General features: G+C 41.4%; 1 protein-coding gene across 3 annotated transcripts in view; it reads left to right on the forward strand.

The window, feature by feature from the left end:
- The window catches only part of mprip (myosin phosphatase Rho interacting protein), a 69,302-nt gene extending 53,752 nt beyond the window's left edge, over window positions 1-15,550 (forward strand). For 2 of the 3 annotated variants that reach the window (XM_023993289.2, XM_023993291.2), the window contains 8 exons: window positions 5,752-5,899; window positions 7,037-7,154; window positions 12,212-12,371; window positions 12,460-12,573; window positions 12,712-12,798; window positions 13,050-13,215; window positions 13,596-13,681; window positions 14,473-15,550. In XM_023993289.2, coding sequence (XP_023849057.1) covers window positions 5,752-5,899; window positions 7,037-7,154; window positions 12,212-12,371; window positions 12,460-12,573; window positions 12,712-12,798; window positions 13,050-13,215; window positions 13,596-13,681; window positions 14,473-14,541 — 948 coding nt within the window. In that variant the 3' untranslated portion in view covers window positions 14,542-15,550. Of the gene's footprint in view, window positions 1-5,751; window positions 5,900-7,036; window positions 7,155-12,211; window positions 12,372-12,459; window positions 12,574-12,711; window positions 12,799-13,049; window positions 13,216-13,595; window positions 13,682-14,103; window positions 14,176-14,472 lie in introns of all 3 variants that reach the window. The other variant, XM_023993290.2, reaches the window with a different exon arrangement.
- The last annotated feature ends 130 nt before the right edge of the window (window positions 15,551-15,680 follow it).

Consider the following 15,680-nt stretch of genomic DNA (forward strand, 5'->3'; position numbering starts at 1 on the left):
ACGCAGTGGAAATGTTTTTGGGGGATTCAGTTCATTTGCATGGCAAACAGGGACTTTGTAATTAATTGCAATTCATCTGATCACTCTTCATAACATTCTGGAGTATATGCAAATTGCCATCATACAAACTGAGGCAGCAGACTTTGTGAAAATTAATATTTGTATCATTCTCAAAACTTTAGGCCACGACTGTATATGAATAGTTTTAAGAGCTGTTGTTTTCTGCATGTGTTTATTAGTCTTGAATGGAGACTGTTTCTAAGCAGATGGCATGGGTTGTAAACCTCAGGAAAGAAACATGCATGTGACTTCCAAAATAAAGGAAACACTTAAGTAAATTAGAGATACAATGTATTTTGAAAGCAGGTGCTTCCACACAGGTGTGGTTCTTAAGTTAATTAAGCATTTAACATCCGATCATGCTTCGCGGTCATGTATAAAATGCCCAGTTGCCCATTATTTTGGCTAACATGACTGTAAGAAGAGATCTCTGTGACTTTGAAAGAGGCTTCTCAGTAACAAAATCTCAACCCAATTTAATCTTAAGGGAGAGTCTGGAGTGGCGTCTAAGACATATTTTTTCACCACCATCAACAAAACTACAAATGYTGGAATTTCTCATGAAAGAATGGTATCGCATTCCTCCAATAGAGTTCCAGATACTTGTAGAATCTATGTCAATGCGCACTGAAGCTGTTCTGTAAGCTTGTGGTGGCACAACGTCCTATTAAGACACTTGTTGAGACTATGTTGGTGTTTCCTTTATTTTGGCAGTTACCTGTAGATCTTCTAGTCGGGTTTACGACACAGTTGGATGCACAGCTGACATGAAATGCAAGACATATGCTATTCCATGTCTTTTGTTGCTGCTGGTGATATAATCTTTGTATTGTTGTTGTGAATAGGGATGGACAGGTGGTAGCCAGGTATTTGTGCAGTAGCAGTGCTCTTCCTGGTCGTAGATGGCTGCTGTGTGTGCAGGACAGGTTTCATCTCTTGAACAGCACATTCCCTCAGTTAGACCCACACTTTGTTTGCAAATTTCTCAATAGTGTAGTTGTATACTATACACCAGCCACCCCATTAAACAGGAAATGGGCCACACACACACTAAACAAAGGMCACGTGTTGCTTGTTGTGAAGTCACAACAGGAAGTGTCCCCATACAGTTCAAGTCGGAAGTTTACATACACCTTAGCCAAATACATTTAAACTTAGTTTTTCACAATTCCTGACATTTAATCCAAGTAGAAATTCCCTGTCTTAGGTTAGTTAGGATCACCACTTTTATTAAAAAAATGTGAAATGGCAGAATAATAGTAGAGTGATTTATTTCAGCCATCACATTCCCAGTGGATCAGACGTTTACACACACACTCAATTAGTATTTGGTAGCATTGCCTTTAAATTGTTTAACGTGGGTCAAATGTTTTGAGTAGCCTTCCACAAGCTTCCCACAATAAGTTGGGTGAATTTTGGCCCATTCCTCCTGACAGAGCTGATGTAACAMAATCAGGTTTGTAGGCCTCCTTGCTCGTACACGCTTTTTCAGTTCTGCCCACAAATTTTCTATAGGATTGAGGTCAGGGCTTTGTGACGGCCACTCCAATACCTTGACTTTGTTGTCCTTAAGCCATTTTGCCACAACTTTGGAAGTATGCTCGAGGTCATTGTCGATTTGGAAGACCCATTTGCGACCAAGCTTCAGCTTCCTGACTGTTGTCTTAAGATGTTGCTTCAATATATCCACATCATTTTCCTGCCTAATGATGCCATCAATTTTATGAAGTGCACCAGTCCCTCCTGCAGCAAAGCACCCCCACAACATGATGCTGCCACCCCCGTTGCTTCACAGTTGGGATGGTGTTTTTCGGCTTGCAAGCCTCCCCCTTTTCCCTCCAAACATAACGATGGTCAAACAGTTCTATTTTTGTTTCATCAGACCAGAGGACATTTCTACAAAAAGTACGATCTTTGTCCCCGTGTGCAGTTGCAAACCGTAGTCTGGCGTTTTAATGGCGGTTTTAGAGCAGTGGTTTCTTCCTTGCTGAGCGGGCCTTTCAGGTTATGTCAATATAGGACTCGGTTTACTGTGGATATAGATACTTTTGTACCTGTTTCCTCCAGCATCTTCACAAGGTCCTTTGCTGTTCTGGGATTGATTTGCACTTTTCGCACCAAAGTACGTTCATCTCATCTCGAGGAGACAGAACGCGTCTCCTTCCTGAGCGGTATGACGGCTGCGTGGTCCCATGGTGTTTATACTTGCGTACTATTGTTTGTACAGATGAACGTGGTACCTTCAGGCGTTTGGAAATTGCTCCCAAGGATGCACCAGACTTGTGGATGGCTACAATTTTTTTTCTGAGGTCTGGCTGATTTATTTAGATTTTCCCATGATGTCAAGCAAAGAGGCACTGAGTTTGAAGGTAGGCCTTGAAATACATCCACAGGTACACCTCCAATTGACTCAAATTATGTCAATTAGCCTATCAGAAGCTTCTAAAGCCATGACATAATTTTGGGGAATTTCCCAAGCTGTTTAAAGGCACAGTCAACTTAGTGTATGTAAACTTTTGACCCACTGGAATTGTGAAACAGTGAATTATAAGTGAAATAATCTGTCTGTAAACAATTGTTGGAAAAATTACTTGTGTCATGCACAAAGTAGATGTCCAGCCGACTTGACAAAACTGTAGTTTGTTAATTAACAAGACATTTTTGGAGTGGTTGAAAAATGAGTTTTATTGACTCCAACCTAAGTGTATGTAAACTTCTGACTTCAACTGTATATCCAGCCAGGAAGTTGGCMCTCTCTCAGTTCGTTCCCATCTGGGCCAGTTTCCCGAGCACTGGGGACTTATCCCTGTGAAAACAGACTTTGGCTAGAGAGGGAGCATAGGACAGCACCGTTGACTGAGTACTCGGATTAGCAGCGCTGAATAGAGGACGGAAGTAGGTTTTGGGTCGAGCTGGTCGGAAGGCTATTGAAATCCCCTCTTGTGGAAACATGCACTGTAATTATAATAGCATTGTGAATGGCTCTTTCTAAAGCTGTGTTGATCAGGATTACCCCCTCTCCCCAGCCTCCTTTCTCTATATCAAGGTTTCCCAACTCAGTCCTGGGACCTCCCCTGGGTGCACGTTTTGGCTTTTGCCCTAGCACTACACAACTGATTCCAATACTCAACTCATCATCAAGCTTTGATTATTTGAATCCGCTGTGTAGTGCTAGGGGGGGGGGGAAATAATATATATGCACCCAGGTAGGGCTGAGCGATATGGTCTAAAACTCATCTCAATTTTCTCAAATTTATGGCCGATTCACGATATACAGTACCAGTCAAAAGTTTGGACACCTACTCATTTCAGAGTTTTTCTTTKTTTATTTTTTTACTATTTTCTACTTTGTAGAATAGAAGTGAAAACATCGAAACTATGAAATAACACATGGAATCATGTCGTAACCAAAAAAGTGTTTAACAAATCTAAATATATTTTATATTTGAGATTCCTCAAAATAGCCACCCTTTGCCTTGATGACAGCTTTGCACACTATTGGTGTTCTCTCAACCAGCTTAATTATGTAGTCACCTGGAATGCATTTCAATTAACAGGTGTGCCTTGTTAAAAGTTAATTTGTGGAATTTCTTTCCTTCTTAATGCGTTTGAGCCAGTCAGTTGTGTTTTGACAAGGTACTGTAGGGGCGGTGTACAGAAGATAGCCCTATTTGGAAAAAGACCCACTCCATATTATCCAGAACCTAGGCTGAATAAATGCCTTCCACAACCATAAGATTCACTTATAATTAAATTATTTTATAAAAAATAGTTGTACCTGTTTTTTGTAACTTTAAATTTAACCAGAACCATGCATAATGCACATTCACTAATAATGTAGCAGGCATTATAGAAAATGAACACCTCAAAAACAAGCTCTCAAGCACAAGCCCAAGCACTTGGATCGAACTATAATTTCACAAGCTCTGAATTCAAGGCCAAAAAGTTGAATTGTTATTAACACAACCTTCTGTCTGTCGCCAACTGTTTGAACAGCATGCTAGCCTGTCCATATTGTCAGATGCTGAAATCAAGTGGCCTACCTTATTTCTCAGAATGAGAACGAGTTGCCAGTTCCTTTATATATTTGTTTTATGCTTATTGCACATTTATAAAACACAGACTAAACAGCTAGTATAACAATCTTTATTTGATTTCAAGGCTGCTAGCGATATGTGTCACTGAGCATTACATTTCCAGAATGAATGTTCATTGGTCTTCTCGAAATTTGAGGAGTTGAAACAAACAATGTATGGTTTGAAAGGTTATCTTCTCCTCTATTACAGTAAAATAATGTCTCCGTGTAACAAGTTGAAACCGTTTGTCAGAGAGGAAGAAGTGATCTCTCATCTTTGTTGTTGTGAGTGGTAAGGGGAGGGGCTTGGGACAAAGAAGCAAACCGGGAGGTTTCACTCTCGACAAAATCTGTCCAAAAAAAAACCTATGCGCTTATTTGAACCTAAGCTTGTCGCCTGCCTTCCCGCCTTTGGGACAACGACTCCCATTGTTTTGGGCGGAGACATGAGTATTTTATAGTTATGTACAGATCTCTGGTGTAAATGGGAAGGTGCACAGCACAGAAGGAGCGAACGAGACCAAAACGACAACATGAGAACAAGCGGACATAAACGCAAAATAAAACGAGAAATACAAAAAAAAACTTGATTCTGCGATACAGGCATTTGGAATATCGCGCAAAAGCATACATTAGAATTAATCAAATTACTTCGATATATCGTCCAGCCGTACACCCGGTGGGGCCCCGGGACCAAGTTTGGGGAAACTCTGGTCTATACTACTGAAAGGCAGTCCACAGACAGGCTGGCCCTGCCACCTCACGATGACGACACGTCAGATTCCACTGTCTGTCCCCACAGAATCAGCCTATTATCCAGTGTTTTGTTTGGTCTCATCTTAACCTCCTACATTCTACCAAAGATTAGTTCAATGGTAACAGATTATAGACTTTTACATTTGAGTAATTTAGCAGAGTGACATACAGGAGCAATTCGGGTTAAGTGCCTTGTTAAGGGCACAGCAGCAGATTTTTCACTTTGTCAGCTCGGGGTTTCAAAACAGCAACCTTTCGGTTACTGGCCCAACGGTCTTAACCGCAAGGTTACCTGCCGCCCTAGACAGCAAACAATATCACACTAGACATGAACTAAAGTTGTAATAGGTGTTTTATTTGCAAGCGYCCCAGAGTTTACTTAGCTAAAAACCTGGCAGGGGTTGAATACCTTTACTGTTGCAGGGATAATTAGGCTATAGAACACAGCCTTCTCAATCACATTACGTTCTCGCTGCCTACGCATTCCTTTAACATATTGTGTATTTTGTTGTTTTCTTAATACTTTGTACCATATGCTTATGTTGCTCATGGCTAAATGTGCAGTAGCTAGCTCGGTGTTTGTCATCAGTGATCAGTGTCAATGAATGGATGGTCAGCAGTGGTTGATGCTAGGGCCAGGAGTTTTTCCTGAACTGGACAAGATCTGGATCAGAGTTGATTGGCTTTAACTAGATCCAGAGTTTGACTTGTCCAGGAAAACATTTTATGGCCCTCTATACACTATAACAAGGGTCAAGAGTTTTTTGTAGTCATGGCACATGGTCTGACAGGAAAAACTCTTGGCCCTAGCTTATGGTTGCATGTGGACTCACTTTTCCCACATTACCTTCCATTAATAGGCCACCTGTGAGAGGGGCTTTACTGCCATGGAGGATTCCCACCAGAAGGTGATCGACGAGCTGCAGAGGAAACACCAGAGAGAGCTGGAAAACCTACACGAGGAAAAGGAGAGGCTGCTAGCCGAGGAGACTGCCGCTACCATAGCCGGTCAGTAGTAATTATGATAGCTATCAGCATTAGCACCTTAGTAATCATATAGGCCGAGTGTCCCTTGCTAGCAGTAGCATCAGGCTAACATTAAGTATTTTGTTCAATTGTGTTCGCAAACCTATAATTGTGAGTTACCATGGTCTTTGGGCTCTGCTTTAAAATAGTGGATTTTTCTTTCAACCACAGTTACCACTTTTTTGGGGGCATAGAATGTTTTCTCTGCTACCGCACGGCAAGCAGTACCGGAGCGCCAAGTCTAGGTCCAAAATGCTCCAGCTGGCCACCCGGACTATTTACATTGACCCCCCCCCCCCCCCCCCCCCCCCCCAGTGGCTTGCGAAAGCATTTTTCCTATTTTATTGCCTTACAACCTAGAATTAAAATAGATTTTTTTTGGGGGGGGGGGTTGGATCATTTGATTTACACAACATGCCTACCACTTTGAAGATGCAAAATATTTTTTATATTTTCCTACTTACAAAGCATGTAGAGGTCTGTAATTTTTATCATAGGTACACTTCAACTGTGAGAGACGGAATTTAAAAAAAAATATTAATTACTTCAAAATCATACAATGTGATTTTCTGGATTTTTGTTTTAGATTCCGTCTCACAGTTGAAGTGTACCTATGATAAAAAATTACAGACCTCTACATGCTTTGTAAGTAGGAAAACCTGCAAAATCGGCAGTATCAAATACTTGTTCTCCCCAGTGTACATATGCACGCACCACTTTTCTTTTCTTTTTTCTTTTTTCGAAAAACATTTTTTTTTTCCCTTCACCAATTTGGACTCTTTTGTGTATGTCCATTACATGAAATCCAAATAAATATCCATTTAAATTACAGGTTGTAATGTAACAAAATAGGAAAAACGCCATGGGGGATGAATACTATTGCAAGGCGCTGTAGCCTTGTTATTGTTATTTATTGTTACTTTTAATWAAAAAAATGTACTTTAGTTTATTTAGTAAATATTTTCTTAACTCTATTTCTTGAGGTAAGGTCTACACCTGTTGTGTTGGGCGCATGTGACAAATACAATTTGATTTGATTTCGTTTTTTTAGTTAGCAGATGGGCCGGCTATGCCAGAGCTCTGCCCCAATAACAACGTTCTTTGTTTTGGTTGCCCCAGCGATCGAGGCGATGAAGAACGCACACCGGTCGGAGCTGGAGAAGGAGCTGGACAAGGCCCGCAAGTCCAACTGCAACACGGAGAACGCAGACATAGAGGAGATATGCAGGCAGCACGAGTAAGTAAAGATATCATGTAGGGCTGGAAATTGACAGGGACCTCACAATACTATGTTATCACGATACTTTGGTGCCGATACGATATGTATTGCGATTCTCACAATTCTTTATGTATTGTGATTCGATTATGTGATTTAATTGCGATTCGATGTAAAAGTGCTGAAAACGTATTTTTCGCCCTATTTTAAAAGAAGATGGAGAACAAGCTATGAAGAAAAAATACTGGAGTTTTGGTGCAGGTACAGCCAACTAGCGCTAAAATAATATTGCAATATTGTCAAAATGATACAATATAMCGTCAAAAATAATATCCCGATATGTAACTATCGATTTTTTTCTTCTTCCCCTTATTGGTACTATCATATCCCCTAAGTACCACAAGCACATTACCATCGCCAAGACCATATTATCTTCAAGTTATCATATCCCCTAAGTACCACAAGCATATTATATACAGTACACGATGCAAATACACTCTGTACAGGTTTCCTTCTTTTTACTCTGTCATACAATCTTGAACTCGCAATAAGCAGGTCAGGTCTCAGGTCTTCATTTAGAGTCAAGACTCAAATTTCCAGTCCAGACTTGAGTTAATGTTTACAATGTTTACTGTCTTTCTAAGGTCAAAACTACTGTCTCAAGTCCCCATCGCTCCCGAATAACTGCATTTTCCTTTAGCATACAGCCAGGTCCAAAATGATTGCCACCCTTGGTAAAAATGACTGTATAAAATAAATAATACAAGTACTGAGCTATTATTGTATGCAACAACAAAAAATTGGCAAATTATATTATTTTAAACTAATACAATTTCTCAGATTTTTTTATTATTAACCAGTAATCATTTATTTTCTCAAAGATATTGGTCAAAGTTATTGGCACCCGTTTCAATACCTCTCTTTGTGAGGATAACGGCATGAGCCTTTTTCTAAAGTGTTTTATGAGTTTCGAGAACACARCGGGAGGGATTTTAGACCATTTTAGACCATATCCTTCCTCTMCACTTATGGACTGCCCTTTTCAATTCAATCCATGTGTCCGGATGTGATGCAGCCTGGATTCGAACCAGGGACTGTAGCGACGCCTCTTGCACTGAGATGCAGTGCCTTAGACTGCTGCGCCACTCGGGAGCCCTAGCCCAACAATATCAAAGATCTGCCTCCAAAGTGGCGCAGCGGTCTAAGGAACTGCATCGCAGTGCTTGAGGCGTCACTACAGACCCGGCGGTGTCAAAGCCAGCCGTGACCGGGAGAACCATGAGGCGGCACACAATTGGCCCAGCGTCGTCCAGGTTAGGGCAGGGTTTGGCTGGCAGGGATTTCCTTGTCCCATCGCGCTTTAGCGACTCCTTGCGGTAGGCCGTGCGCCTGCAAACTGACTTCGGTCACCAGCTGGACGGTGTTTCCGCTGACACATTGGTGCGGCTTCCTTCCGGGTTAAGGGAGCAGTGTGTCAAGAAGCAGTGCGGCTTGGCAGGGTCGTGTTTCGGAGGACGCATGGCTTTCAAGCTTTGCCTCTCCCGAGTCCATAGAGGAGTTGCAGCGACGGGACAAGACTGTAACTACCAATTTAGATATCACGAAAATGTGTAAAAGTAATTTTAATTTTAATTTTTTATTATTCCATCAAATATCCACCGCCATATTTTACAGTAGGTATGGGGTTCTTTTCTGCTTATGCATCCTTATTTCGGCATCAAACCCACCACTGGTGTGCATGACCAAAGAGCTCTATTTTCATGTCATTTGACCATAGCACCAGTTCTAATCCAAGTGCCAATGCTGTTTAGCAAACTCCTGGCGTTTACATTTATTGGATGACATGAGAATGACGCTCTTTGGCCACGCACACCAGTGGTGGATTTGGTGTCGAAATAAGGATGCATAAGCATACAATTAACACATTACAAGGTAATTATTTACAAATGATTTACAAGTATGGCAAGCTAAAAATAGTTAACATACGGTTGTTGATGTGAAGAAATAAAACGGGTGCGTTCTGTCAGAGGAATTTGAACTTTGATCAATGACGTCACTGTCAGGTTACCATGACAAGGACGGGGTCGAAATATCATTTTCTTTTTATGTCTCTTGTTCCGACCCCTCCCCAGTGCCGGCTACGCAAGAGATGTAGACTGAACAAAAATATACTAAACATGTTAAGTGTTGGTCCCATGTTTCATGAGCTGAAATTAAAGATCCCATAAATGTTCCATACGCACAAAAATCTTTCTCTCAAATATTGTGCACAAATGTATTTACATCTCTGTTAGTGAGCATTWCTCCTTTGCCAAGATMATCCATCCACCTGACAGGTGTGGCATATCAAGAAGCTGATTAAACAACATGATCATTACACAGGTGCACTTTGTGCTGGGGACAATAAAAGGCCACTCTAAAATGTGCAGTTTTGTCACATAACACAATGCCACAGATGTCTTTTGAGGGAGTGTGCAATTGGCATGCTGACTAGGAATGTCCACCAGAGCTGTTTCCAGATAATTCAATGTTAATTTCTCTACCATAAGCCACCTCCAACGTCGTTTTAGATAATTTGGCAGTACGTCCAACCGGCCTCACTACCGCAGACCATGTGTATGGCGTTGTGTGGGGTCGAGCGGTTTGCTGATGTCAATATTGTGAACAGAGTGCCCCATGGTGGTGGGGTTATGGTATGGGAAGGCATAAGCTACTGACAATGAACACAATTGCATTTTATCGATGGCAACTCTATGCGAAGGAGATGTRGGGCTGCATGATGCAAATGGTGGTCACACCAGATACTGACTGGTTTTCTGATCCATGCTCCTACCTTTTTTAAGGTGTCTGTGACCAACAGATGCATATATTTATTCCCAGTCATGTGAAATCCATAGATTAGGGCCTAATGAATTGATTTCAATTGGCTGATTTACCTATATGAACTGTAACTCAGGAAAATCTTTGCATGAAGCATTTATATTTTTGTTCAGTGAGTGTGTCTGTGTGTGTATATATATTATATTTGATATATATTATATTTATATATATATATATATATGAGGTATACTGGCAAGAAAGTGGTATAAATGGGACTGCAAAAATTACTGCTGATCTCCTCAAAAGTTAAATCAGCTGATCAATAATTTCAGTTGGCCTGAGTCTCTGAGCGTATACAGATTGACGAGAATTGTAGCATAGGCAGCGCAACAAGATTACAATTTACATATAATGTACATCAACTTTCAATTTACATTAGCAAAGGAATGTCATGTGCCGAGAGAGGGTTCGGGGGCTGCAGTTAAAATGTACTGTAAATATCCCACTATAGCCTCTAGCCAGTACGCATGCTTTTAACAAACTATTCAACTATGCAAGCAAATTTCCATCTTAATCATATTACACCCTTAAATAATGCAATCACACCACATTATACTCTTGAATAATGCATCAATTCACAAGCATGTGCAGACAATTAAAGMGTTTKTTTTCTAGTCCATACCCTCATAACATTTTAGTTTCAAGACAAAAGCACAGTTACTGCTAGCTAGCTAGCTAGGTAAAGCTAACAACATGCTTCATCAAGTAACGTTAGCCCATCAAAAATGAGTGGTTACCCCTCTAACATGGATGTAAAAGTACAGTAGACCTACCTTKCACRCATTAGAACAAACCAGGCTTAATTTTMATTAATATCATGCAAATCCTTACGTGTGGTTAAAAGCAAATTCTGACTGAAAACGTGGGTAATTCACTGTGGAGTTTAGATCAGAAGTTTTACATGGCTCAGTGCAGCCAGCCAAGCACCATTGACCGTTTTGTTTTTTGCTACTGCAATTTCAGATAAAAACTCAATAAAACATGTCTCAAATATAAGGAAACAGTCTATACATTTCAGCTGTTTCATAAACATTGATCTGCTGTTATGATTTTTACWGTAGGGGTGTTGGGCTCAACAAGACAATTCTGTTTATACTGCCCTGCTTGGAGGGAGGGAAACTGTCGGGCGAGTGTCGGGCGCTACTTCCAGACGTAGCGGTCGAGACATGKGAAATTGGCAGCTTTACATTACAGTAATAAGTATATTCTTTGGATTTCTTTCGATACCTTTCGACAATCTCCTATTTTCGTCAATGAAAATAGGCTCTGTTCATTATGAAGAGGTCTCTGAGTTTATACGGGGTGGGCTGATAATTAGTTGCGATGACGTGTGAAGGTATTTCTCCTCACCTGCCCAATCTGCAAAGTGCATGATATCATATGACACATAGTTCACCTCAGTCACAGGTGTAACTGCAGATGTCCTATCATTGCATATTATGAACATTTTTTTCCCCCTGTCAGTTTGAGCAGCAAAACAGCGTTGGGGGAAAGTTGTCCATCTGTCAAAATGGGGATATTCAAGATAAATAACTTAATTTTGCAATGCTCTCTTTTTCATTCAAGTTCAAACCCAACCCAGAGCCATGGGAATGAAAGGTTGGGCAAAGCCAGTATGTGAATGTGAATGGCTGTGCCTTGCCAGCTGTAACTAGGGCAACCTGGAACTGCGGTGGCAGCTAGTGATCTTGCCAAGGCTGGAATTACAGACAGACACAGTTCCAGTTCTGTCAGGCCAAGGGCGTTTCATCAGTCTGTCTGGTGTTTATTAAGGAACTGATTAGGAGCAGTCTGGCTCGGTCTGTCTAGACTCTAGATACATTGAAGCACCACTCCAGTGTCTGGCCAGAACTAAAATATGAAGGAAGGAGTTTTTGTAATTTCCTCCTTCCGTATCGGAGTCTGGCTCCTTACAAGGCGTTTTCCTACTCACCCTACAAAATGAAGGAGTTTTCTATGCTCTGTGCTACTATTTCCTTTGGTCAGCTATTATGAGGGAAAAGAGAGCTTAGCATGGTCTTTGGTTGAGTTTCCTGAGTGTTACAAATATAAAGGTATGGTATTGATTGGGTGAGTGTTTTGCCTTGTATGGTCTGACTTACCGAGTGTTTTCCTGTGTTCCCTCTCACTCGCTTTCCCTCTCACTTTCTATTTCTCTCTCTCTCTCTCTCCCCCCCCCCCCCCCCTCTCTGTTACAGAGAGGAGCTGTGTTCATTCCAAAGGGAGATCGAGGTGCTGTCGGAACAGTATTCTCAGAAGTGCCTGGAGAACGCCCACCTGGCCCAAGCCTTGGAGGCTGAGAGACAGGCCCTCAGACAGTGTCAGAGGGAGAACCAGGAGCTCAACGCACACAACCAGGTGCACACACACACACACCCAGGCACACACACACACTGATAATAGTCCTCACACTTACCATGACACCTAATGTGCCTTGTGTCTGTAGGAGCTGAACAACCGTCTAGCTGCAGAGATCACTAAGATGCGCTCTATGGCGACTGAAGACGGGGGTGGAGACACCTGCAACGTCACACATGGGAAGGAACTGTACGAGCTAGAGGTAAGCTCTTCTCGAGGTGAACCCAAGATTGGATTTGATTTGAAATTAGCTGAACTCTTCCTGTTTGTCAAAAGGGTACATTTCTTTATGCACAGCTGAAATTTGCCACTGAATCTTAGTTTTCCTCTTCCTTGCCAGGTGATGTTGAGGGTGAAGGAGTCGGAGGTCCAGTATCTGAAACAGGAGATCAACTCTCTGAAGGATGAACTCCAGGTCGCCCAAAGAGTAAGTCCCAAGACCCAAGTTACCTGCAACTGCTTTAAGTCGCTCTGGATAAGAGCGTCTGCTAAATGACTTAAATGTAAATGTATAGTTTTTCAATGTATTTTATACTATTTTCAAAAATGTTCAATGCTGAGGTTGTATTCCTCACCCAACCATCCTAAACTATGTATCCTTCGTTTTCAAAAATGTTCAATGCTGAGGTTGTATTACTCACCCAACCATCCTAAACTATGTATCCTTCGTCCCGCCAGGATAAGAAGTATGCAACGGACAAGTACAAGGACATCTACACAGAGCTGAGCATCGTGAAGGCCAAAGCAGAGAGAGACCTGGGGAGGCTCAGAGAGCAGCTGCAGCTGGCCCACGAGGCACTGGGGGAACCCTCACTGGAGGAGGTGGAGAGGGCAGGAGGATACGGTAGGAATATAGAAGACTTTCTATCCTTCTACTCCATATGTGTGCTATAAATGACACCCTATTCCCTACATACTGTGCTACAAATGGCACCCTATTCCCTACATAGTGTGCTACAAATGGCACCCTATTCCRTACATAGTATGCTACAAATGGCACCCTATTCCCTACATAGTGTGCTACAAATGACACCCTATTCCCTACATWGTGTGCTACAAATGGCACCCTATTCCCTACATAGTGTGCTACTTTTGACCTGAGCCCTATGGGTCCTGGTTAAAAGTAGTGCACTATATAGGGAATATGGTACAAGTTCAGAAGCTGCAACTAGCCCCTTTTTCCAAATGACTTGTTGTTGAAGAAGCTGTCTGTTATCTCATCAGATATCATGAAGTCCAAAAGCAACCCTGACATTCTCAAGATGGCGGCTGCTGCCGCAAAACGCTCAGAGCGCACCATGAGGTCAAAGGTACGTCTTCTAAACACCTGAGTAAGACATCTGAAAGTGATTTACACAGTAGAGGAGAAGTTTCCCGCAYCTGAAGGTTGTGTATGGAAACTGTTCAATAGGAACCAAGTGCCATTGACCTGTGACACACTGCCACCTTCTGGTTAACTACTGAATTGCACTGCAACTTTTTACTTCCCCAGCATGTGAATGTACTTTATTGGGTGGGTTATTGGGCCTATAAGGATGCAGCAGTTTTGTTATATTACTCTTAAAACCTTGAAACAATCCCTTTGTGCATCTATTTCAGTGTGGGTTAGAATGGTTCTATCAGATGTAGAAAAAAAGTGTAGCAACACTTGTCAGGAAACCTGGTAAGTGTGGTGAGGTGTGTTTCACCTCTTACTCTCACATGCCGGTGTGTTTCCCCCTTCTGTCCTCAGTCTGTGGCTCGTGACATGCCCTGGGACAGCTAGGGCTGCCTGAGGACCTATAGGCCTACCCTTCTCCTTTAGGTAATTTACCCAACCAGACTACAACGAACAGGATGCCAAAATCACACATCGTTAGTGGGTTTGAATGGGAGCACCTTTTTTTAAAATTTGCTGCCATTGGGACCTTACAGAGAAATATCACTTTAACCAGAGAGCGAAATGAGTGCACGTTTCTGTGTGGATCATTGATGATATTCCTCTCTGTTTGCATCAATCTGCTTCCTCAATGATTCAGTCCTGTCCACATTAGTCACAATTAAACCTGGCCATGGTCATTAACAGTTGTTTTTTTGTCTCTGTTTCTCTCTCTGTCTCCAGAGTCTTAAGGAAGGGCTGACTGCCGAGCAGCGACTCCATCTGTTTGACACAGACACTAAGGAGTTCTGACAGCGTCGCCTGCGTCGAACCGCTCCACCCACATTGCTGCATGTTTAGAAAGCCCACTATATTTTAGCTAGGGAGTTACTTATTTAGAAACACACTGGTCACCACACACATCGTATATTAAAAAAACATGGTATGAAGATTGAATTTTATGTCTAGACTCAACATTCCATGCACTTCAGTTACTGTGACATTTTGTTTGTTTTTTGTTTTCAGCGCCATGTCTTACTGTAAATACTCTGTACTGTTTTTAATGAAGCATCTATCATGCAAACACTAAAAAAAGATGGCTGTGTAAGCTACTGTTTTAACTCCTTAGTCTGTGTGAATAGCCGAAGGAATAAGTGTAATGTTGTAATGGCTAAACACAACTACATAATGACAGAATAATTACTTACATATTGATGGAATAACTACTTACATAAGCAAACCGTAGGAACAATCTTGCCTTCAGGCCTGCGTATTATGCTAGGTGAGGTCAGTATGCACATGTTAATTCTTCTTTCCACCCCCTTATCATTTCAGCATAGATTACTGTCTGGCTCAGTAAACAAGCTATGGAAAGAAAATGTTTGCCTGCATCATTGTACAAGTAAACTATCTGCTACATTGGATGTTGCTCCTCCATTGTCTGAGTTGTTGGCTTGTATATGATTAATATTAACATCATAGAATGTTTTCTGAAACATAGGACCATTTTTAAATTACCCCTGGAAGGTGACTGCTGAATAAATACATTATGGATGGGATTTGCTGATTATACTATAAATATATACATTTATATAATTGTTWTCCTTCTCTGTAATCTTATTGGTCCAGCTGTATGGGAGGATGAGTTGTTGGAGTCGGTTTGTATGTAGTCTTGTTCAGTGGCAATCTCTTTGTATTTATTTAAGTGTTTTTGGATTATTGTCTCACATGCCATTCCCTCTGTACTCTACTATTGTAAATATACAGCCAATGTACACCAACTGACAACAGGTTTATTAGCAATAAATATTTTTGCACCCTGTCTTTCGTTGTTTATCTACTATACTGTATTAATCATTTTCCAAACTGATTAAACTAACCAGCATTAATATGTAGTTAAATTACATTGATCATCTAGACTTCTTTGCAAAGTTCAGATGTGAGAGGACTGC

Source organism: Salvelinus sp. IW2-2015, linkage group LG8 (genome assembly GCF_002910315.2).
Source record: "Salvelinus sp. IW2-2015 linkage group LG8, ASM291031v2, whole genome shotgun sequence".
Taxonomy (NCBI): Eukaryota; Metazoa; Chordata; class Actinopteri; order Salmoniformes; family Salmonidae; genus Salvelinus; species Salvelinus sp. IW2-2015.